This window comes from Chamaea fasciata, unplaced genomic scaffold (genome assembly GCF_029207755.1).
Source record: "Chamaea fasciata isolate MVZ Bird 193981 ecotype frontalis unplaced genomic scaffold, bChaFas1.0.hap1 SCAF_14, whole genome shotgun sequence".
In the NCBI taxonomy this organism is placed as follows: Eukaryota; Metazoa; Chordata; class Aves; order Passeriformes; family Sylviidae; genus Chamaea; species Chamaea fasciata.
The window spans coordinates 8,469,366-8,491,669 of record NW_027094099.1 but is presented as its reverse complement, the minus strand read 5'-3'; the positions used below and the strand labels follow the sequence as shown (position 1 = coordinate 8,491,669).

The following is a 22,304-nucleotide window of genomic DNA, read 5'->3' as shown; positions in this document are numbered from 1 at the left end:
ACAAATACCTACACAATGGGAAAAACTACCACATACATGTTCTCAATATGTAAAATACAATTTATTGTATTTAGGCTGTTTATAAGTATCAACACAATGTATTATGTTTGAAACAAACATCTCGCCAATAAATACTATCTAAACATTAATATTAATCTTTTGATCAAATGTGTACAGTGTATTGACTCAGTATTGCACAGTGAGTTCTATATGACATTTCCATAGTGCATTCAGTTTGTTACAGGGATAGTTTGCCACAAATATTGCAAAGCATCAGAGTTGACTTTTCCAAGTGAAAACAGCTGACCTATTCCATTAGGGATGGAAGGCTGGTATAAATATCAGTGTCTTTAGGTTAACTGGTTATGGATTCACAGAACCTAATGTTTTCATGGATGAGGAGACTTTATTTCTAATATGATTTTTATATAATTGTAAAAAAATACCATTTGCAAATAGAATGAGGATGTTATCATTAAACTCCAGTGACCAGTGAGCTTGCAAACAGGTTCATTCCAGTAAGCTTGTTTGTTCTTGTTCCAATCTAAATATAAATCATATATATGATACATTCAGAGCTGTACCTCACCACCTGCCTTTCAAAGGCCAGGCTGTGCAAGTCCCCAGCATTACTCCAGCTCTTTGCTCCCCATGTGCCTGTGCTCAGGTGAGACTCATTACCTGTTGGTATGAGCAGAGTTGACACACTCTAGTCCCAATAGTTTTCAATGTATGAATGCTGATATAATCTCACAATGGTTCTATCATTAATTGTATCTCACCTTTATCTGATTAAATCTTGATTCTAGAGCATCACTTCTATGTGGGGTGGTCCTGCAGTCTGTATGGCATGCTCACACAGAGGGTTGGGTGTGCCAGCAATGTGCCCAGCTGTCCTGCTCTCCTGAAAACCAGTTAACTCCTGGATCAGATGGACTCACATGCTCTGGTCAGCACAATATCAAACACTGGCAGGACTGTAGCTCACAGCAGATTTTCAACAGCTCGCTGTTATTCACTCTCAAGCCCAACTATGACAAAACCATGTCCATGGCAGTGGGAGATGACTGTGAGAGTAAGGACTGTAGGATTTGACCTGTATTTGCATGAACTTACAACTGCTCTGACATTACAGAAGGACCTTAAGATGGGTATATACTGCTTTAATATACATTTAAGCTACATTGCCTTGCCAAAGTTGTATGAACTGCTCAAAATGCAAAGAAGAATCGTGGTCATAGAATGACTATGACTGACTTGGAAAAGATTTGACCATCAGTATAATGGTGCTTAATGCTTAGCGTGTAGTATCCCTTAGTGCTTAGCATGTAGTATTTCTTTAAGTAAAAGAAAATTCACTCACCAAGTGATACAATTAAAAATTTCTAAGAAACTACTGGTTAAGTATTACCTCATGATTATGTAAATCATGTTTATATCCCTCCTCTTTGCTGTTTATCAGTATGTATATATTTAGATTCTGTATATTCAGGTAACAGAGATGAAATACTTATTTCTATCTAAAAAGACAGTAGGAAAAAAACAGGGATTGAAGAGATTTCTTTTCTGTACAAAAAATACATTTTTATGACAGTAGCCAGTACCTTCACAGTAGGTCCTTTGCTCCTCTACTTTCCACAAAGGTTCAGTCATCCATAACACCACCATAAAGTATCAGAATTGTTTCTCTCTCCATTTTTTAACACCAAAATTCAATATGCTACTACGGAATGTTTCGAAAGCCTTTTGCTATATCCCAATAAAACCAGGATTTTTTTTTTTTTTTTTTAGTTTAAAAAGGAACTAAATTCATGCAAATAAATACATAATGTGCACTGAAATACTCAATTCTATGATACAGGTGACTTCGGAGAAAAGTCCCTTTATAAATAATGAAACTAATTCTAATAAAAGAATATAGTTTCAAAAAAAAATTAAAACATTTCATTTTACTACAAGTTGATGTTTGCTATGTGTTCAAGCAGACTACATTTTCTACCTAGTTGTGTTCATCTGTGGGTTGAGTGTCATTCTTTTGGGCTGCAGTGAATATTTGATTTTGAGGAATGGCTTCTTATGCAGTTTTTGTAGTCCAGGGTTTCAGTCTTCATCTGATTTTGCATACGGGATCTCAGGTTACGCCCAGATCTGTAGAAAGAGAGAGAGCTGAACTCCCCTATCAGACCTTAAATTAACATTGGTAGGGCGAGCACATTAGCAGTACAGAGTATCAGCAGCAATGATATCATGTAACCCAACAGCAAGCTCAAACTTAGCACTTCTGCTAGCACTTTGTGGGCGATTTATTATTTGGCTTTGCTGTTCGTGTTTTACTCTGTTTGATACCTTCCTTAGTTCCTCTAGAGCAGTTCTCCAACAACCCTTCCTCCTCACCCCCTTTTATTCAACAACTGAAGAAAGAAGCACCCGAAGCAGGTTCTCCCGGCACTTACTCGGAGAGTGTGGTCCCAGGAGCCCGAGCAGAACGCGGTGCCGTCGGGAGAGACCCGCAAGGTGCTGACACGGTTTTCATGTCCGAACAGAATGGACACACGGGACCCCTTCAGCACATCCCAGACATTGATGGTGTAATCGTTATAGCCCGCGAACAGCAGGCGACCTGCAGAGAGAAGATTTTACACGGTGAGGGCTGAACGTGCCTTGACTGCAGCCAGGGCCTCCTGCAGGACACTGACCACCCACCCTGTGACCACCGCTTCCCTTAGGCCAGCTGTGCTCCCGGGGACAGCCCTGCCTGCTGCTGAGCTGTCCCTGCTAAACGCTGCCACAACTACACCTGATTAGTCAAAACCATCGCAGATTTTAGTTAAATTACATAGAATGTGTTCAGTTATTAGAGACGGGGATGACTTCCAATCGGGACAGACTGAGGAGCACTTTAACAGCTATTGCAGGATAATAATGATTTACACAGACCTTACACAAGAAGTTGAATACAAATACTTGAATGATTAACAGGCAATTTGGTAAGTGATTCACTGCCAACGGGACAAGCTGTGGTGCTTGTGACCATGACAGAGACGTTTGCCTCAGTTCCAGGAGGAGGGCAGTTCATTCACCACCCACTCACCCCCCACCCTGGGTGACTGGGGAGCTCTGCATTTGTGCTGGGACAGGAGAGACAAGACTCGAGCTTATGTCTCAGCATCTGTAGAGAAAAGTGGTAATGTCTCTTTATTCATACCCCTGTGATATACTTTTACTATTAATCATTTGTTATCCTTTTAAAAAACTATTTATGCAACTGCACTTAACAGTTTGCTACATTTCATGTTGCCTTTGAAATGTTTTTCATTATTATTGTGAAACTCTAGCCCAGCTGTAGTTAATGGCAAAATATTTCCTGCCTTCAGCAGGGCCAGGAAAATACTTTTCATCACTACAACGAAGCAATAGCCAGCTAGGTTATTTAAAGAGTAATTATTTTTACAGAGGCAAAAAAAGCGCTTCCATACATTAAATGTTTCTTTTGGTACTTATTACTTTTGATAACTTTTAAGAATGTACAGCTCCCCTCAAATCTCAACACTAAGATAACCTCCAAAGTTCAAGTCTTACCACTGAGAGAGAAGTCCACACTGGATGCTCCAAAAATGATGCTCTCCTTGGAATAAATTGCTACTTCTCTGTCTGCACGAAGGTCATATAAACGACACTAGGATTAAAACAAAACCAACACACATGCCTCGGTAAATGCTGGAAGCACTGGCTAAAATATTTGGAAAAAATGGGAGTGGGAAGTGCAGGCTAACAGACATCACAGAAAGCGGCTGCTTGGCTTCTTTCTGCTTCCTCCTTTCCTTCTGCTTCTGGTTGCTGTAACTGGGATCCTCTAACAGGGATCTAAGCAACACAAGGCTGTTTTGTATACATTGCAGGAAGAACTTTCTTTTTCAAGCCACTTCTCTAAGCCTCCCATCTATCCTACAAAGACATGAGTGGTGGGCTTTGGGTCTCAGTACCCACTGGAATCCCCACACCCTCCTGCTTCCCCTCTGTGGTTTTGTACTTATCAGGGCATCCTGCTGCTGGGGAGGTGCATGTGGAGACAATCTCTTAAACAACGGTTTAGCCACAGCTGGAGCCTGGGAGATGGGATCAAATCTCTAATCACTGTTGAGAGCACAGACCATGTGGCACAGAGGAGCCTAGGTGGTAGCCCTGGCTCTGAGTAAGCCAGGAGAGCAAACAGTCCCTGCCCTTCTGTGAGGCCTCTCTGTTTGAAAAACCTACGTGAAAATAATTCAAGTGAAATAATACATTTTAATGCAGATCTCTGGTTTTCATTTCTCATGGAAAATTCCAAATCACCTCTAACAACCTATACTTCCTGTTTTTATCATTTGCCAGCAAAATTTGGCTTGTTTGACATGGAAATCATGTATCAGACTTCACTGCCATGCAGAAAGGCAGTCTGTTAGCCCTGAAATGAAAATGCACTTTTGAAACTATGTGAACTGAAACCCCTCCTCAATAAGTTAAGCTTAAGCAAACACTGGCAAGATGGGATTGCTAATATTAAGACTTTACTATTGAAAAATGGCTGGTATTCAAGTCTGCACATAAAGAAGGGGCTGTTTGATTTGCAGGGCAGTGGGGAGCTGCCAGGTATGTGCAGTCCAGGTCTCCCAGTGATCCACACAGATGAATAATTTCATCAGACTGTCCTGACAGGGAGCTGGGGTCACTGCAGATGACAACACTGTCATCTGAGCACGCTTTTATGGATTACTTCCAGTCAGGATTATCTGTTCCTCAGAATCCCCAAGTAAATAAATCAGGTCAAGGATCCCACCCCGTAACACAGCAAAAACAAACTTCTTCATTTAAAGAATCAGGTAGATGGAAACTGCCAAAACCTCTGTCAAAAGTACAGAGGTGGAATTTCCCATTCTTCTGCTTGAGTCAGGGGTGTCAAGAATGGTTAGAAAAGAAAAAAATTATTAAGAACCTGTGATACTGGGCATTAAAAGAGAGTGTTTTCACTGGAATTTAATGATGGACAAGTTCTCTGTATCAGTCCCTCAGCATCTCAAGAGCTCACAGTACTGCATCCATGTGTGGAGAGAGCCACTGGGCCCACCACAGGGCTAGAGGTATTAACTTCTAATTGCAGTTTTTGAAACATAAAATCGAGGTTCACTCTCTCCAAAGAGCCTTGGAATGTCTCCACATCCAATGAAGACAAAAGGAATGTTTCTGTTGAGTTTAGCTAGCACTGGAGTTGACTCAAAACATGCTCTGAGGGCAGAGTACTTTAGATAAAGTCTTTCAGGTGACTCAGTGTGATGTTTGAATAAACAAGAAATAAGGTGCCAGGTGCCTCCCCATCATCTCCTGCCATGCTACACTGAACTGCCAGCTCAGCCCCTGCAGGGCTGTGGTGGGGGAGAGCCTGGTTCCCCATGGGACACACCAGCTGCAGGGAGAGCCATCAGTCCTGAGCATCACTCAGGGGCAGAGGGCAGCAGGAGGTAAATGGCATTTTGTACACATTGTGCTGATCAAATTTACCTGTCAATGCATTCTGAGCCCCTCCTAGCAGATTGCTCATAGATAAGATCCATTTAGGGCCATGTGTGATCTAGGATGACCTGGATGCAGGGACTCACTGCAGTGAAGAGTGTTGGCAGTGAGTCGGGGCCCACAGAGATGTCTGTGGCCAAGGCCACCCTGGGGCTGCAGAGGCCAGCTACCCACATCTGCCCTGCTCTGCCCTGGGCTCATGGCCCCTCTACTTTCTGAGACATGCTACTCCTCCTGACACATGCTGCAGCATTTCAGCTGGTTCCTCCCATGCTGTGACCAAGAGCTATGTGAAGCCAAATATCTTCCAGTAAGATAACTAATTTTAGTCATGAAACTTCAGACATAGAGAATCTGAAATGAATATTTGGACAGTACCCCTTGTAGAGAAGTTTGCAGAAGTGACCTACAGTGTTATGTGATTTTTCCTAGAACATTATATGTGGTATTTAATATCTTATCTTACAGGATTAGTATTTCTGCAAATTTGGTGTCACAGGCCCAGTTTAGTCACTAAAAGTCCTCTGTGGATATGACCTAGTCTTTTAGGAAAACGTGATTTGGGAAGGAACAGAATTTTCCTAAATTAGGTTGCTGAATTAACATACCGTGGCATCGTCTGAACCAGAGGCAAAAGCATCTCCACTTGGATAATATCTGTGCACAAGTGAAAGAAGACCAGAACACATTACATTACTTGGATGAGGTCAGACTTCAGAAATAGAATTAGCACATTGCTCAACACTGCAAATGTGTCCTCTCCCAGAAACACACTGACCTGACACTGTTGATATCTGAATCGTGGGTTTCAAATGACTGCACACACTGACCAGACCGCATGTCCCAAACCATGGCTTTCTTGTCACATCCCTAGGAAGAAAAAAAATATCATTTCAGTTGTGGAAATGGTGACATTCACCCCTCACGTGCCTGATATTTGTTATCAAGCCCACTACATTCAAAAGCTCTGAATATCACAGCTCTGAGAGGATTTAACCAGCCAAGCAGCCACAGAAGTGGCTGCAGTGGTACCCTCAGCTGTGCAGTTGCAGGTGGGATCAGAACTCCTCATGAAGGCTGGAGCTGCCCTGCACTCACAGCCCTGCTCTGCTTGTGCTGCTGCCCTACCTCTGTCTGCAGCCCCACCATGCCACAGAGCTGCACAACTGACCTGTTCCCTGACCACTTAACATGATCAATATAAAAAACAATACCCAGCATTTAACATTTTATAACTAATTATTTTCATACACTGAAAGAGAAAATTAAATCAGTGCATCCAGAGAGTTTCTTTCCCAGCCTCCTACCAGGGTTAACCCCTGTCAGGGCTCTGCACCCACATGCTTGATGGTGTGGTGGGGATGAGAAAAACAGCATAGCAGCACTTCATCTCATCCTCAAGCTAAAACCTGCCCTTCCAAGCTGTGCTCTGAAAGGATCATTCAACAGTCAGTGCTCAGCACCCTGAATTCTTTGGGCAAGGGGCTTGGCCCATGTAGTCTACACTGTCCTTGGGGCAAGAACCATCTCATACCCGTAGGGCCACGCTCTCAGCTGCAATGTCTCACTGCTGTCACAGTTGTAGTGACAGGAAAAATAACACAGACTTTGCTTTGAAGAGTGATGGGAGATTTTAATAAACTTGCCCCTGCTGAGGAGCAGGCAGGCTGAGCTGCAGGGGCTCAGCCTCTCTGAGGCTGTGTGGGAAGAACAGGGCAGGCCAGGTAGCTGCTGCTGCTGCTGAGCCAGAGCACCCTGCCCACCAGACCGTGCCACACATTATTTATTTTAATCAAATATGATAGCTAATTAAATTAAACAGTCTCTTCACAATTCACATATTTCTCTCTCTTTTTTTAAAAAAATCTGTTGTTAAAATGAAATCCTAGTAGTAAAGATGTCATTATTTAAAAGATGTAATTCTCCTTGGCACCAGTTGGTGGTTTCTGCATTGGGGAAACCAAACAGGATAGAGAATATTTTGGACCCAGCATATTTCCCTTTCAAGCCCCACCATAGCCCAAGCCCAGTCCTTCCTATTGCTTCCATGTGCACTGTTCTTACTGAGCCTGCTGCGAGTTTGGGGGCAAGACCAATCTGACAAGCTGCTGCTTTGACTCCTAAGATTTTGAAGGAGAAAACAGCCACCACCTGTGGAGAGATGGGCTCCCTGACTGATACTCAACTCAGCTGAGGAGCCTTGCTCAGAGGCACTGAACACAACAGCCTGGGTCACAGCCCTGAGCTTACCCAGGAGGGCTGGAATTTTCAGTTAAGTCGTTAAATGTAACAGCACCCAGCCTACATGCTGCCATACTGACATTGCTTACTCCAGCTCAAGGTTACTGTACCACAGAGGCACAGTATTCAGGGAATCTCTCTATGCCACCATACCTCCATACTGTTCTGCCTATACCTGCACTGACACGATGGAAAACAGGTCTTCACCGCAGTGGTGTTTTGCATGTGATGAATTAAGAGAATGCTGTAAGCACAGACATGCCCAAGCTGTTCTATCAACAAAAGTGTGACATATTCTCTTAGCAGTACCAGAGCTGCTTGCGATTCCTTGCCCTATAATAAGCTGAGCTGTTCCCAGGGAGAATGAATCTATCCTTTCTGGGAAGCAAGCTCGGTGACAGGAAAACCCGAGAGAAGTAATGCACTTGGATGGAATTAGCTTTCAGTCACGCTTCAGAGCAGCTGTGCTACCAGCAGGCAAACTGGGCCAGTGTGCTGGACTCTGCTCCTGATGTGCCAGCCAAATTTGATAAAAAGAGCCATAACAGAAGAGGTCCAGGTTTGTTGTGTAGGCATACGACCATGACTCTGAGCACCCTAACCCATGGTTGGCACCCTCTGGCACAAGGGCCATTTCCATCATCAAATACAGGATCAACCACGGGCCAGTACTGGTGGGGCTCAGAAACCAGCAAAGTTTCTGGTACTTTCAGCAAAGTTACAGGTAGCAACCAGCCTCAGCTCCTGCCAGCTCTCATCTGCACACTCACTTTCTAATGTGGGAAAGACTAAGATCACCTTGAAAAGGAGTGGAGCCCCATCCCACTCACCTTCATGCCTGGCCTGCCTCACTGCCAGACTGTGTGCCAACGGCTCAGCTGCCTGCAAACAGTGACCCCCTCAGCAGCAGGACCTGATTTGGAAGATGCCCTGGGTACTTTCCCAGACCAGTCTAGTCCTGCAGCCCCAGTGAGATTGGTGTGCTCCTCTGCGCCAGGACAGGGAGCAGAGTGTTTGACTGATGAAGGGGCTTTAAATGCCTCTGGTACCACTGGAAGGCACAGAGGACTCAGCAACAGCTGAAGATGTGGCCACACCTCATCTCCCTGCTCCAACTTGCACTGGCTAGCCAATGTCCAAGCTGACCCTTGACTCTCAGGACACAGTGGCACGCAGTTATGTGCAACCCCACTTGGATGCCCTGAGCACAACCTGATGCCTATCACACCCCATCTGGCTCCAGAGAGCTGGGCACAGGGAAGGAGCAAAGTGTGGGGAGTCCTCTGCTGTTCCAGACCCCCACCCACAGGGACTCACACCTCCACTGTGGTAGAAGCCCACTGCTCTAACTCTGAGCCTTCCCCTTCCTGGCAGAGGCATTGTTTTGATCTCGAGCTGGATTGCTTTCATGTGAGGTGGAACTTGCTAAGTAAGCAGAACTGCAGTCAGATTGGCTGGGTGGGTTTGACCCCACAGTCAGGGGTTTAATTTGCTCCAGCTTGGAAAATGTGCTTGCAATGAGTGGATTTCACTGGGGCATCCAACATATACTCCAGCACTCTCTCAACAACATTGTGAGCCTCCTACTTTGCTGCCTTTTCACTTCCGTATTCCTTAGTTTTATATTATGAGAAGAAGCTCCTGCTTACCCCAGAGACAAATGTATTTCCTGTTTCAGAAGGGGCCAGGTCCAGGCATAAGACATCAGCTCCATGGCCATGGAAACTCTGTAGAAGCTGCCCACTCTCAACATCCCATAGAGCACAAGTTCCATCTCCACTTGCTGTCAGGATCTATAGGATGTAGGAAGAAAAGTCATAATACAAGAATCAGCAGATGACCATCAGGTCACAAAGAAACAACTGACATCCTACACCAAAGGACAGCTTTAATTTAATGAAATACTATGCAATAAATCAAAGCCATAAGCCCAATGTGAACCTAAGTCCAGTTTATGGTTTTTATTTTTAAGGAAAAAAGGTAGAGTGGAAAGGACAGCTGTATGGACACCATTATATCTACACCATGTTTCAATAATGGTCCCTTTTGTGTGGTGGGGTTTGCACAACTGACAGCAGTAAGGATCTGCTGGAATTTTCATAGTCTCTAAAAAGGAGGCAGAACAATACTGGTATTCCTGTCTGCCCCTGTATTTTACTCTATCCATATTTAGGCTGCTGGAATTCAACCCAAGTAAATGGACGAACTCTTGGAGTTAAGTATACCTGTTTAACTCTCCATTTTTTTTTCCTTCTGCTTGAAATAGTCAGGTTAAACCAAATTAATTTGGCTTAAGACATGGATTTTCTGAAAGGGAAGTAAGCCTGTCTAGACAGTTGTTTGATAAGTCCATCAGCTCCCACTTGTCCTAAACCATTTGTGCGTGAAAGGGCTGGAACATACACTGACTGAGCATAGCTCAAAGCTTCCCATCTGCTACAGTACTTGTAGAAAGCACATGTGATCAGAGCTTGTTATTGTGGCTAAATCCTGATGATGCTCAATTGTTCAAAATTTCCCCTTGGCACCCGAAACTGTTATGCAATCACAAATTCTGTAGGTTGAAAGAGTCCCTGCACACTGGTGTGGAAGGAAGCAAGGGTGAACGTAGGAGGGCTCTCAGTTTTGTACACGGGTTTTTCTCATGGTTGGTGAGGAAACTCAAGTGATCCCAGTGGGTAGTTACAAGTTAAAAACAAAATTCTCTTCAAGAAGAAAATGATCACACAGTCACGAAACCATTCACAGAGTCACATAAAGGTTAAACACTGAACATGTTTGACAGATGCTCCAAAAATTCTTCCCGTAAACAGAGGTCTGCAAAGCTGCAGAACAGACTGTTCTAAATCCTGCAGCAGAGATGCTAATGCTCTCAGATGATAATAGCAGAAGAAAGTCCTGACTTGTCTTCCTGGCCAGCTTTTGAGCCTGGATCAATGAACTTCCTTGTTCTGGGGAATTTTGTACTTGGCTGAGGAATGAAGACTTTCAGCTCTGAGGATCCACTCTTGTAACACTGTGTAAGGGAAAACGAAGGGAATAGGAGTGGCTAAAGGTGCAAGGGAAGGGTCTGTTGGCAACCCAGAGCTCCAGCTAATGCTTAAAGAGAAATGTTATGGACTCAACTTCAAGGTTGCTCCTCAGCCCTGCCACACTTGGGAGCATGGCTGCCTGCCCTATGCAAAACACTTGAGATCCCAATTAACTGTTGCTATTAATACACATGGAGCATTGCCACGTGGGGAGCATTATCACACCACAGAACTGCAGATACCTAATTTAGGAAGTGAGGCTCCCTGGCTCTCTGCTCACTGAGGCAGGGAAGGCTCTCTCAAGCAGGACTGGTTTGGGGCACTGAGAACAAGGTGGGCGGGTCATCCAGCCCTGCAGCTCAGGGCCCATGTGGGAACATAATGAGGAGCAAGGGTGAGACCCCCTTTTTCAGCACCCACACAGCATGGGAATGACTCTAACCCACGATGAGCCACTCCCAGATCTCCTCTCTTCCCACTGCAATGCCCAAAGCCCATGAGCACACTAAACCCTAAACTCCTACTCAGTCTCCCACACCTCTGTGGGAAAAGTGAGCTGTAGTTTAAGACAGCAGTCAGGGCAGAGCTGCAGCCCTGGCAGCACCTAGCAGTGGGAGCTGTGGGGACCCTGGGCTGGGGGACACCTCCACCTCATGCTAGAGCTGCTCCAGCATGGCACCACATCCCTCCTGATGCAAAGAGGGAGAGCAGAGCTGCTCTGCACACAGCTGGGAAAGCTCCTGCACAATGTACTTGTTGCACTGCACCCTCAGAGTTACTGAATAGTTTTGATTAGGAATAGTTTTAATTCTGAGGCCTTTATATAAATAAAAAAAAAATATAAGAAATCTGGGATTCTCTAGGGTCTGCTACATAACAGTGTCCTAAGAGAAGCTTGGCCAACCTGTTGCTTGTATTTGTTTGAACAATAACATGCAGAGCCATAAATGATCACTTACAAGCCTAGCAATCACAAGAAAATTTCTTTTTAAAGACTTCAGAAAAAATTCTGACTCACTAAATAGAAAGCACCTAAATCCACCGTGATACAACTTAACAAGAGAAATACATGACCTTCAATATCAATGCAGTTTGCTGTACTTAATACGGAAGAAAAGGACCCAACTTTTCTTTCTTTTTCACTATGAAAAATAAATTGCTATTTTTCCTGTCATAGGATTTGATCATTTAGGTAGTCAAGAAAAGAGAAAACTGGGTTTATATCTCATCAAAAACATTCCACTTAATTTAGACTGCTCTAATTCCACACGGCTTCTGCACAGGAAGGTCGGGGCTAAGCAAGCCTGAGTGCTGGGTACCTCCACCACTTGTTTCCATGGCAATGGACTTAAATTAGCACCTCAGAGTCATTACAGAAACCAGAGAGCGACAAACAACAACATACTCTCGGCTTCACATGTTCTGAAATAGCAGCAATGAGAGCTGATATTTCCTTCAGAAGAGCTCCAAATATCTGGAAGAAGGGGACGTGGTATTCCCTTTCCAGCAGCTCTATTGACATTGAGAGCTATAAAAATGCTCCATTCTGCCACTTATTTTGCTGCAGAGCTGCACTGAGAAGAACTTTAATTAAATTCAGAAACCAGAGAGGACAAGGGGATTATCCTGGCTCCTTTCATCATCTCCTGTGTTAGAGAAAGAGATCTTTGAGATATTCAATAGAAAGGAAGGCTGGCTTGGTCTCAGAAGATCTGCATTCAGTTCCTGGCTTTGCCATCACCTCCCATTGTGGGCCTCTGTGCTCCACCCCACTGCCTGTGAGATGGGAACAGCATTACTCCCTTCCCTGGAGGGGACACAGCACTGTGTGAACAGACAACAGGTATGGCCCTGCAGGGCCATCCTCAGGCTCCATTGTATCACTTGGTGCAAATAAAAAATACTCTGAATAAAAGCAAAAGCAGATTTTGCCGGATGTCCGGGACAAAGCAGGCAAACAACACAGTCACCACCAGCTGGCACAGCACCCAAACCAGCCCTGGCTGCACTGTAGTTTTAACTATTTGCAATAGTCTGGGCTCCTAAAAGCACAAACTGGGGAGCAAAGAACATACAGGTACCAGCGAGCTCCCTCTGCAGAAGCCACAGGCCTTTGCAGGGACAGCCTGGCCATGGGCTGTGACAAGCATTTCCTTACAGCAGCTTTTACAGCACCTTCATTGTCCCCTGTGAGGGTGCTCCAGCAGCCCCAGTGGGGGCAGGACATGGCCCCGGGTGCCCCAGGAGCAAGGAAGGACATGTGCACTGTCCCCGAGTGCAGTTCGTGTTAGGTGATGGTGAGCAGCAGGTAGGGAGCACATTTACCTGCATGTCTGAGTTAGTGAAGCTGCAGGCAGACAAGTAGTTCGTGTGCATTGCAACAGATTTCTTCTTTGCAGCCATATTTTCATTTTTTTCAAATGTCAGAGGGTACACAGAACACTTGTTGTCCAGGCCACTGAAGAGAGTAATAATAGCAGTAACAGAGAGAGGAAAACTGGTTAAAACTGCAACGACAAAAGGCGAGTGGTGATAAGGACACCACCTGTCAGTGCTGTGCTGCCAAACCCTTACAAGTACCGACTTCCCTGTATTGTGCTGTGTGGGATCTCCCTGTGCAGGGAAGCCCCAGCTGCCTCACCAGCCTGGCTGCTTTACAGAACTTGAACAGCTGCGCCTCAGTATTTTTCACCCTTATCGAGTTTATAAATGGCACTGAATGAAACCTCACGAAAGTATAAACTGGGAGGTGACAGCAGCCACCTCAGGGTTAATGTTTCACACACAGCCAAACTGCCGTTTTTCTGCTGACATCTGCCATTGCAAAGATCACAATTTCAGCATCATTATACACCTACCTTAACAAATGTGACCTAGCTCCTATAGCAAAAGCAGCATAGCAAGTAGTGGGTGTGAAGACAAAACCTTTAGAAGAATTTGGAAAAAAAGGCAACAGAAGCACTGACCTCTGTAGCTGCTGTTCCCCTCCTGGATAGTTGCACCAGTTAAGCTGTGTCAGACCTAGGACTCACTTCTAAAGGGTAGGACTTACATCTGACCCTTTCCTAGAGCCGTGGTAGATCAGTCCTGCCCTGGTCCCTGGGATCATGGTACACCAGCAGTTGCTGGTTCTGTGCCTTACATTGTGTGCATGGCACTTAACTGACAGCACAACAGAAATACAGAATTAGGTGCAATGTATACATGCACTCCCTGTCTCGGCTACAAGTGTAAAGACAGAGCTTGCTTGTCGTTCTTCAGGTTCTAGTAAAAAGCACAGCTTCAAGACTTCTTTCCACAATTACAGAGTCTGCTTCTCTGCTTCTTTTCTGGATTTGCAAGCTGCACACTTAAGACTCCCTTTGTTTCTTTCTCTCACCCCAAGCTTGGTGGTCTGTCTGAAACACCCAGTCCCTTCATACAAGATGTTTTGCCAACATTACATTTCTTTGTTTTTTCCCCTATATAAACTTATTTTTTTCAAACCTGACCCCTCAGAAAACTTGTTGAAGATTATCAAGGATGGGGTTACTTCTCCCCATCCCATCTTAGCAAGATCTATTCACATACTGGTAATCATTAATGATCAACCTCTATGTCATTAAAAAATAAGCACAAAGTAAAAACATAATTAAAACCTCTTTCCCTTAGGAAATACATCCAACATAGATAACCACACTGGAAAAGGAAGTTGCATGCATGCGGAATTCCTAACTCATGATATAAATGCTGAAAGAGGATTATTTTCCATGCTTACACAACAAATGTTATTGCACTGAAGTCAGTGGAGATAATATGTACAAGCCATTATGGAAATAGAATCAGCGGCACTGAATGTAGACCTTCCACCCACAGTCACAGCACACATATTTCTGTCAGCTTCTGAAGCCACCAGGACACTGCAACAAATCCAACTTCTCTGTGTAAGCTGCTGTGGAAGCTGGGAACTTACCCACAGGCAATGGCACATCCAGATGGGGCATATGCACACGCCATCACCCAGGTGCAGGGCATCGTCACAGCGTGTTCCTGAAACACAGCATCCCATCAGACTGGGACCTCACTGCCCCGCTAACCCATGCAAGGAAAACAGTGGGAGCAGTAACTTCGGTATTTCTGGGGGACATCCTTAGGGTCAGTGCAAGGTATAGATGTTTCCCCCAACCATAACTCACATGTAAGTCAACAAGCCTGGCTGCAGAAGGCAGCAGAGCAGCAGGAGGATGGTCAGTCTTTCTCTGACATTTTACATCTTATTTACGAGCCCCAAACTGATCACAGAGCATGTTTTATTGGGTCATCCAATGCTGTGAAAGGCCCCCACTGCTGCATATGTAAAAGTGAGTGAAAAACAAATAGTATTTCCTCATCTGTGTGGCACAGGGTGCCACGAGGCAGCCCAAGCAGGGCTTGGAGGAGCAGTGGCACCATTTCACAGTGAACACCACAGCTGAAGGGTCCTCAGTGATCACACACAGCACCTGATACAGGGATGACCAGGAAAAGTTCCCCTGTTTGGCTGGCTGGGCTTTGCCTCCCTTGTGAGCAAAGAGGTTGGATCAGAGCCTCCCACTGGAGATCATTACAAACCCCAGTGCCCTGACACAGACTTTGATCAGAAACAGGTCAAGGGATGTGACTTGCTTTTGGGGTGCTAGTGGAAATCTGCATTTTATCCTATTATTCCACTGCCTCCAGTGACACCTGTGAGCCCTTCACCTCATCCCACTGTCCTTTGCCGTAGGCACAGAATTTTGCTGAAGTTTCACTTACTTTGTTGGTAGTGAAGGAATCCCACACGATCACCTTCCCATCCTAAATGAAAGCACAGAGAAAGAGAAACTGAGGCCTTCAGAGATGTGGCTGCAAGCCTGTTTCCCAGCTTGGAGAAAACTCTGCTGCTCATTTCCTCTCCCCAGTCTGTTATGTCCTTCTGTCTCCATCTTAACAACAGCACAGTGGTCACAGTGAAGCACCAAGGAGACACTTCTCAGTAGTGTTGTTGTATCTACCACAAGAGAAGTGTATCTCTTCCTCACTGAGACGACTCATGTTTGATTAAAAGACCAATTTATTTTTCAGTTTTCTTCTCTTCCCTCTCAATGGTTTCATGAGTATTCCTCTCACCTGCAGCACATGCCATGGACGGGGCCATCTCCTCAGGAACTGCCACCTGTAAGCCCTCACTTGCCTCACTTGACTGTTTATGGATATTGCACTGTTTATTCATCTTCCCTGTCCAGTCTGATCCTGGTTTTCCCTTTACTTGTCACTACACTTACTTCACCTTCAATTATCCACTATACAACCAGCTGAATAGCCATCATAGAACCTTGCACAGAGAGCAGCACAACCACTTGGTGTACACAGCTACACTCGTGCCAGCTACTTTGCCTTATGCACATCATATTGTTATCCTTCCTGCATCATGAAAGTGAAATGTTTATTACTGAGCAACAACTGCTTCTGCACCTGGACTTACACAGTTCTTAAAATAAGAGTAAAAAGTGCATTTCAACCTTTCCGCTCAGTTTTCTGATCTACACACTAACATTTTAACCACTTTTAAAATGTGACGTTAAATATTTAAAATATTCTCTTTGTTGAGATCACCATGAATGGTAAAAAACTCACAGTAAGTGAAGGTGGTTTGCAATGCAGATTGTCTATTTTTATCCCTCAAGTGAGACCCCTGACAGATTTCATGTAGGTCAATGAACAGCTGTGAGATGCAGCAAGCTCACTCACTGCCATACTGGGCTCAGGACGAACCAGGGGATCTAGAAAGTAATTATCTCATTACCTCCTCCAGCTTATGAGACTGGTCTTGAGCAGGTGTTAGGGCTGTTTCTCAAAATGCCCAACTAAATGCAGTAATTTTGGCAGGATGTCTGAGGCTTTCAAGGTCATATCAATCATACAGACAGAAGAAGAAATTTCTGTGCATAGAAATCTCTTAAAGAATCAACATTTCTCTTCTCTTTTCCTGATTATTTTCTCTGAACACATAACCTAAAATTTTGCTAAGTATTTAATCGGTAAAGAACAAGTTAAGAGATGTAGCCTCGCATGGGTCTATTTTTTTTATTGTAGGAGGGGAATATGGGAAAATCTGTGTATGACTGGACAAGAAATATTTAGGGTATTAGCTACAAGAGGTGTACCAATGATTAAAAGGTTAGATTTACACTCTCTAAACAAATACATTCCCAATGAACTTCTTTCAGGACATCTTGAAAACATTTACAATAATCCCAGGTATTATCTGCTAAGAGTGGCACACAGCACAGCCAGAAGATTTGTATAGTGCTCAACAGGACCTCAGAAAAACATCTGCCCAACAGCATACCTGGGAAGAGCTCACAATTCTTCTCTTGTCTTTGCACCAGTCCATACAGAGAACTTTGTTTCCATGGCCCTTCAGGGTCCTCCTGGTCTTCATCACAAACTGTCCCAGTGCCTCGACACGCTCTGCCACCTGATGAACTGCAAACAGCTGATGGTTAGAGAGCCCTTCATCAAAGCTCTGCCCTGGCAAATATCTGTTTCTGAGTAATGCCTCTGGAGGGATTAATCCATGAAGTTTGAGTCCATGGTGCAAGATGCTTCAGGGCTGGCAGGTGGTTAACACCAAGGTGGGTGGCATAGGAACATATTCACCAGATAAAGACAAAGATGAATTCACTCAGGGTTGAATTGCAGGGATGCAGCAGCTGAAGCTCTTACAGGCCATCCCACCCAAGTATAACTGGAAAACAGATTACCCCTTTGCCCCCCTTTACTGGGAAATCCTCAGGCCTGAAGGTGGACAAACAGTTCTGGATGTGAGACTCCCAGCTGCAGCTGGCTGTCAGCACTGTGGTGGTGCAGTGGGGTACAGGTACTGGCCACTGGCACTGGTGACTGCTGTGCCATCCCTTCTGGTGGCCAGGACACAGCTCGGAGTGAGCAGGATGCTGGACAGTTGAGTGCACTATCCAACTTTCCAACAGGAACTATGGACGTCAAGGATGTCCCTTCTACAAAAGGGGGTAACAGAGGGCACGCAAGCAACTTTCCTGAGCAGAATCCTCTAGTGAAGAAGCCAGTTCTTCCATATCTCTTTTAATAGCAGTACTTTCAGCTGATATTCTTAAAAACCCGACAAATTCACGTTTCTGTTTTGCAAACTGACTTTGACATAAAATTCGTGCAGCTGACACAACTAAAAGGTCTCTCATATAACCCTGATGCCTCAAGCTGGGGTCACCTGTAAATGTCTGGGAGAAAGTGTCATCTGAGGAAACCTATTTGCTCTGCTCCAGCGCATTCATCCAGTGTGCAGCTGAGTAGGGCCATGATGTGTCTTGGCACCCAGGGGCAGCTCTTCACACAGACTTAGTTGAAGTCCCACAGCAGAGTAGAGATCCTGAGGCTGGAGACTTGGCACCAGAATTAAAAATTACTCTGTCTAGAGAAGAGCTGATGGGATCCAGCACTTCCTGTGCTGTGTGGTTGTCCACACCAAAACCTAAGATGATCCAGCTGCTGTTGGCCGTGGGGACAATGCTTGACTCAAACTTCTGAAATAAATGGAGAAGCTCACGTGCTTTAATGAGCTGGAAGAGGAAATCTTGAGCTTATCACTGCCCTGCTGGAGACTGAGCTCCACATCTCCCTTGGCAGGTGGTGCTTTGGAGCTGCCTTACTACTTCACCTTTCATCACTTTTCTGGGGCTGCAAGAAAGCTCACAGGCTGGGAAGGGCTGTGACAGTGAGAGCAGGCATCCTGAACTTACAGATCATTTCCTGGCACAGGGTCAGTGAAGCAATTTCTGCCCAAGGCAGAGACTGATTTCTAGTGGATTACCTTTTCAAGAGTTATCTTTCAAAGCACCAGCCCCACAGGCTGTGCCAGAATAATGGCCTCAGCTGAAATCTCTGCTCATCCCGTCTCCCTGAGTCAGGGGACAAGCGCTGTCCACCATTCCTCACGATTTGTCCATAAATCAGAAGCAAGTTTCTGAGAAAGTACCATATAAACCCACTGGGGAAAAGACACATTCCCCCTACTACTGCCCATAGAAACCTGACAAATGAAACAATCAAAAGACACGAAAACATGGGACAGGAGGTTATTATGGCAGCTGGAAAGAGGCTTGTGTCCAGAATACATCTGAAAAAAAAAAATGTTTCACAGACAATGGACAAACTGTTTCCATTATGTCGATGCAGCTGAGACTCTGTGAAATTGTCTGGTTTAGCCTCACTGATTCTCTGAGGACACTTATCTCCAACCACAGCCACAATAATCCTGCTTCCGCCTAGCACAGGTTTGAGAGTCAGATAGTTCTTTCTAAGCATTCACCAATATTGTCCAAAGATAGTCAAAAATCATGCACTCAGACAAGCAGATCAGCTAAAGCCAGTAAATAGCTTGAGTAGTTTTACAGAGGTCCAATAAAACTGCCTATTTATCTTAAAAATATTGTTTGGCCTGAACAAGAGGTGTGGAATTGATGCAGATACTCTTGGGTCTTTGATCTTTTCTGTGTTGGGCCTAATGGTCTCCCTGGCCTTAAAAATTCATGGATCGCACAAACAGAACAAGCTTTTACTACACCTAAAATTTTAAGCTCTTGAATTGAGTCCTTAAAATTATAAGACTGCAAATCAAAATGCATGTTTGGCATTTCCTTTTTCTATGCACATTTTTGAGAGCTGCTGTTCAGAATCAATTGAACAAATAAGGGCAATCCTATTTCAGCCAGCTGTTTGTTTTGAGAACCACAGAGGGAAAGTCACGATCCAAGCAAAAAAATGCAAAAGATACAATTTTAGATTAGGAAGGAAAAAAAACCCCCAAATCAACCAACCAAGCAAAAACCAAAAATGATGCCTTATTCTGAAACTTACAAACTCTGCAGAAATAGTAATTGGGAATTATTTAGGTGTAAAAAAGCTCTGATACAGAATCAATGATATAAAATATCATAAGAGAGCACTGTTCTACAGCAGCATAACACTTTTGTCCTAGAAATGCTGTAATGGCTTTGTAAACACAGCTTTCCAATGGAAATTTACAGATTTTACATATGACAAAGAATATCCCATGACTATCAATGACACACACAGTTACAGTACCACTGCAATCATAGGTAAAACTTTGTGAGCAAAAATGGGTTTAATAATATGTTTAAGAAGTCTGTTAAATAAAGACCCTGCCACTTCTGATACAGAAATGATACTACAGGAATATGGTGATTTATGGTAATGTTTCTGTAATGAGGACATCTCTGTTTGTTTAACAATTCTGATTAACAGGACATTCATATAACATGATTGTCTAACTTAGACAAGAAAATGCTCTATCTATTCCAGAATATACATATTTTATTGTAATCCTTCCCAACCTGGAAATCAAGTGTTTTTCAGTCCCTCATTCTTACAAAACACTAAGAACTAAGTCACTGGATACAAGCTCAGATTCCTTTTTCAATGCTTAAGGCATCAAAACACATGAAAGAAAAGTTTTAATGACCCACTAATATTACTAATTGAGTGAGCTACATGATTTCAGATGGAAACAGTAACTGACATGTTTTCAAAAAAAAACCCCAAACAAACTCAAAAGCAAACAAACAAGCAAAAGCGCCTTCAGTGTATCATTGTATTTATAAAATGAAATAATGATAATACAGGGATTTTTTTATATCTCGGGACTTGTAAATACCTATTTAAAAAGCTCCATTAACATAAGGTGAGCTTCTTTTTCCTGAATGGGGAGGGGGCTAGGGGGAGGGCCGGGCTGAGCTCTATCCATCGCATTCCTGTTGGGTTACCCCTGGATCCTGAAGCTGCAGCTGGTAACGGTGAGTTACACGCTGACAGCTCCAGCACTGACTCACCCGCACCTCTGAATCAGCACTGCATCCCTGCAACTTGTTTCCCTGGCGGAAGGGGGGCAGAGGAGCTGTTTTTGGAAACAATGCTCCTTTTTAAGCCTTTCCACACCTCGGGTGAAATCCCGGCCTCATTAAAGCAAATTCCCATCAACTTCCACATGGCTGCGGTACATCCTGGCTGCTGACAGTACACCCAAAGGCTGCGGGCGAATCCCGGGCTGTACCGAGGGTGTTTCAGGGTCCCCGCCCGGCTCCCGGCCCCGCCGGAGGCAGCGCGGCCCCGCCGGGCCGGGCCGGAGCTCCGCGGGGCCGGGATGCTGCGGGGCCCTGCCCGGCCCCACGGGCCCTGCCCCGCACCCGGGAGCCAGAGCACGGCAGGGCAGCGTCCGGCCCGGGGCACGGCGGGGTCCGGCCCCGCTCCCGGCCGGGCCCGGCCGCGCTCCCGGCCCTGCGGCCGCCCCGCCGCCCGCGCCCGCCCGGCCCCACTCACGCTCCACGTCGTGCAGCTTGGCCCGCTCCTCCTCCAGCTTGCCCTTCAGGCTCTCGGCCTCGCTCTTCAGCGATGCCAGGGTCTCGTTCTCGTGCAGCCCCTCGGTTGCCATCTTTGCAAAGGAAGCGGGGAGAGCGGGGATGAGATCGGGAGGGAGGAGGAGTTTGCCAGCCCGGCTCTCGGGGATGCTGCCGCGGCTCCTGCTGCCTCAGCAACGGCGCCGGAGCCGGCCCGGGCTCCCCCTCCCCTCCCCGCTGACGTCCAGGTCAGTCCTGAGCACGCACACCGTGGGGACCAGCATCCCCGATCCTGCCCGCTCCAGCATCCCCTGTCCTGCCCGCTCCAGCATCCCCGATCCTGCCCGCTCCAGCATCCCCGATCCTGCCCGCTCCAGCATCCCCTGTCCTGCCCGATCCAGCATCCCCGATCCTGCCCGCTCCAGCATCCCTGATCCTGCCCGCTCCAACATCCCCTGTCCTGCCCGCTCCAGCATCCCCTGTCCTGCCCGATCCAGCATCCCCGATCCTGCCCGCTCCAGCATCCCCTGTCCTGCCCTCTCCAGCACCCCCTGCCCAGCCTGCTCTGGCACCCCAGTGGTCTCCAGACTGGCAGCTGGGACCAGCCTCACCTCCTGCCCTGCTCCTACACATATCCCAGGCCCTCTTCACAGCCCAAAGCTTCATTTCCCCAGAAACACACACCAATGACTTTTTCTGCTGCATACCTAAACTTGTTGGTATAAGTTGCACAATGTGGGGGAAAGAAGGGGAAAAAAAGAAAAAAAAAAAAGCCATCGGTCACCCCAATGGCATTTTAAAATATCAGACTGGGAAGACAGATCTTGTCCAGGCTTACTAAGTCCCATCTTAACTCCATCATTCCCTGATACTCCTATGGGTAGGGGGTACTGGGAGAATCAGCTATGAAGGTCTCTGGCCCAGATCCTGTGCCATCAGGACAGGTGCAGTGGTGAAAACTCTTCTCTCTACTATGCTTTGAATTCCTGGTTTTTAAATTTGCTGTTTATCAGGGCTCCTTTCCTTTTTGTTTCTCTCCTTTAGACAAGCTACACCTTGTATCCCTTGTATATCCTACTCTCAGATGTGCACA

General features: G+C 45.5%; 1 protein-coding gene across 3 annotated transcripts; it reads right to left on the bottom strand.

Annotated features, from left to right (window-relative positions):
* Positions 1–386: 386 nt before the first annotated feature.
* Positions 387–21,841, bottom strand: GNB5 (G protein subunit beta 5). 3 transcript variants are annotated; one of them, XM_066196749.1, is made up of 12 exons: positions 21,823–21,841; positions 21,195–21,306; positions 17,170–17,306; positions 15,594–15,635; positions 14,773–14,849; positions 13,146–13,278; positions 9,438–9,581; positions 6,326–6,417; positions 6,156–6,204; positions 3,580–3,676; positions 2,454–2,620; positions 387–2,148 (listed from the first exon to the last, which is right to left on the bottom strand). In XM_066196749.1, the coding sequence occupies exons 2-12, from the start codon at positions 21,304–21,306 to the stop codon at positions 2,137–2,139; spliced, it is 1,062 nt and encodes a 353-aa protein (XP_066052846.1). In that variant the 5' UTR covers positions 21,823–21,841; the 3' UTR covers positions 387–2,136. The 3 variants fall into 3 exon arrangements, with proteins under 3 accessions (XP_066052846.1, XP_066052847.1, XP_066052848.1); XM_066196750.1 differs by lacking the exons at positions 21,195–21,306; positions 21,823–21,841 and adding an exon at positions 20,814–20,846; XM_066196751.1 differs by lacking the exons at positions 387–2,148; positions 2,454–2,620; positions 21,823–21,841 and adding an exon at positions 2,847–3,169 and having other exon boundaries at positions 21,195–21,435.
* Between the last annotated feature and the right edge of the window lie 463 nt (positions 21,842–22,304).

What these genes read in the sequence shown, in the direction of transcription:
- GNB5 (XM_066196749.1), bottom strand. Translation starts at nt 21,306, where the DNA reads ATGGCAACCGAGGGGCTGCACGAGAACGAGACCCTGGCATCGCTGAAG. An exon ending in CAAGCTGCACGACGTGGAGC is followed by an intron (nt 17,307 to 21,194) that starts GTGAGTGGGGCC and finishes AGCTGTTTGCAG; the next exon opens with TTCATCAGGTGGCAGAGCGT. An exon ending in GAATTGTGAGCTCTTCCCAG is followed by an intron (nt 15,636 to 17,169) that starts GTATGCTGTTGG and finishes GCTTTCATTTAG; the next exon opens with GATGGGAAGGTGATCGTGTG.